At 39.3% G+C, this 1,435-nt stretch overlaps 1 protein-coding gene across 1 annotated transcript; it reads left to right on the forward strand.

Annotated features, from left to right (window-relative positions):
* Positions 1-781: 781 nt before the first annotated feature.
* On the forward strand, positions 782-1,435 carry LOC132186276 (uncharacterized). The gene has a single exon (XM_059600170.1). The coding sequence runs from the start codon at positions 1,026-1,028 to the stop codon at positions 1,296-1,298; it is 273 nt and encodes a 90-aa protein (XP_059456153.1). The 5' UTR covers positions 782-1,025; the 3' UTR covers positions 1,299-1,435.

Consider the following 1,435-nt stretch of genomic DNA (forward strand, 5'->3'; position numbering starts at 1 on the left):
TTCTTATTAAATATTGACATTTTCTTCTAAATATAAATAATTCTGCAATCACATTACATATTACATGTGAGGGAACGTAATGATCAATTTTTTTGCTTTTGTGAGCCAAACAGCAATTGCCTCTCCCAATATTCCAACCGTCTCCTTATCTCCACTTAGGACAGTTTCAATGATAAGCATTGCACATGGCTCTTACAACACCATTGTTTGGTTGCGGCCATAGTCATCGAAGGGAAACTACCCTAATTGTGTTGAGCTCTAGCCAGACAACTTGTTCCGCAATTAAACTTGTATCCACTATAAGAATTTGATTGAAATGCTTGATCTTAAAAAGAAGGGAAATCAGGTCAAGTTTTCCTTTCGTGTGTGTTTTTATCATTTGGGCCGTTGTACTAGTTTTTTTGGGAGAGAGAATTAGTTTTCCCATGACAGGCTTCCGATGCTAAGCCGATTAAAAGAAATCCATAAAGAGGCTGACACGGATCGGCCTGCCTCTAGCCACTGGCCTTGGGCTAAAAATGGGGAGATGAGAAGATTTAGCTTAAAAATTGGTGAGCTAGTATATGTTAAAAAAAAAAAAAATCCTACTTTTGACTTTTGATAAGATCACGTGGACATTACTTTAAAATGTAAGTGCTTTGAAAAATAAAAATAAAATATTTAAATAAAATAATGAAAATAAAAAGTAGAAAGTAAAATGTAAATAGGTAGTTAAAATATATATTTTATTTTTTTATTTTTTTATTTTTTTTCTCTCCTCAGGCCCATGAGTCATGACCGTGGAAAGGAAGCTATGATCCAAATCCTATCCTGGGTCTCCCAATGACTTTTTCTACGTTGTGATACATGCTTGTTACCCAGGAGATGCCACGTGGAGACTAAGTCATGGTAGTTTGACACGTATGTCAAACGTGGAGAAGCTACGCACAGAGCACGAGAGCGTGTCATCATTATAAGAAACCACGCATGAAGAGCTCAAAGCCAAACTACAGAGAGCAAAAATTCGTAACGGAAAGGAAAGAATAATGGAGAAGAATCAGGAACAGAAGGAGAGAAAGCCAGAAAGTGTAGAAGGGCTTCCTATGGAGGACAGCCCCTATTTGCAGCACAAGGACCTGGAAGATTACAAGCGCCAGGGTTATGGAACCGAAGGCCATCTCCAGCCCAAGCCTGGTCGCGGCGCCGGCTCCACTGATGCCCCCACACTTTCTGGTGCCGCTGTCTCCTCTGAAGCTGATGCTGCTGCCACTGATCCCATTAAACGCCAAGGGCCGGAGACCCATAACTTCATATTGTAGGCTTAAGTGAATGCAATTTGCTGCAATTATTCTACCATATTAGAGTATTAGTTTAATTAATTAATTGCTTTTTTATCAGTGTAACGGTATAAGTGGTGCCAACTGCCAAGGTTATGATTTCGACCATTGTTTGATCA

The sequence above is a fragment of the Corylus avellana genome, chromosome ca7 (genome assembly GCF_901000735.1).
Source record: "Corylus avellana chromosome ca7, CavTom2PMs-1.0".
NCBI classification, from domain to species: Eukaryota; Viridiplantae; Streptophyta; class Magnoliopsida; order Fagales; family Betulaceae; genus Corylus; species Corylus avellana.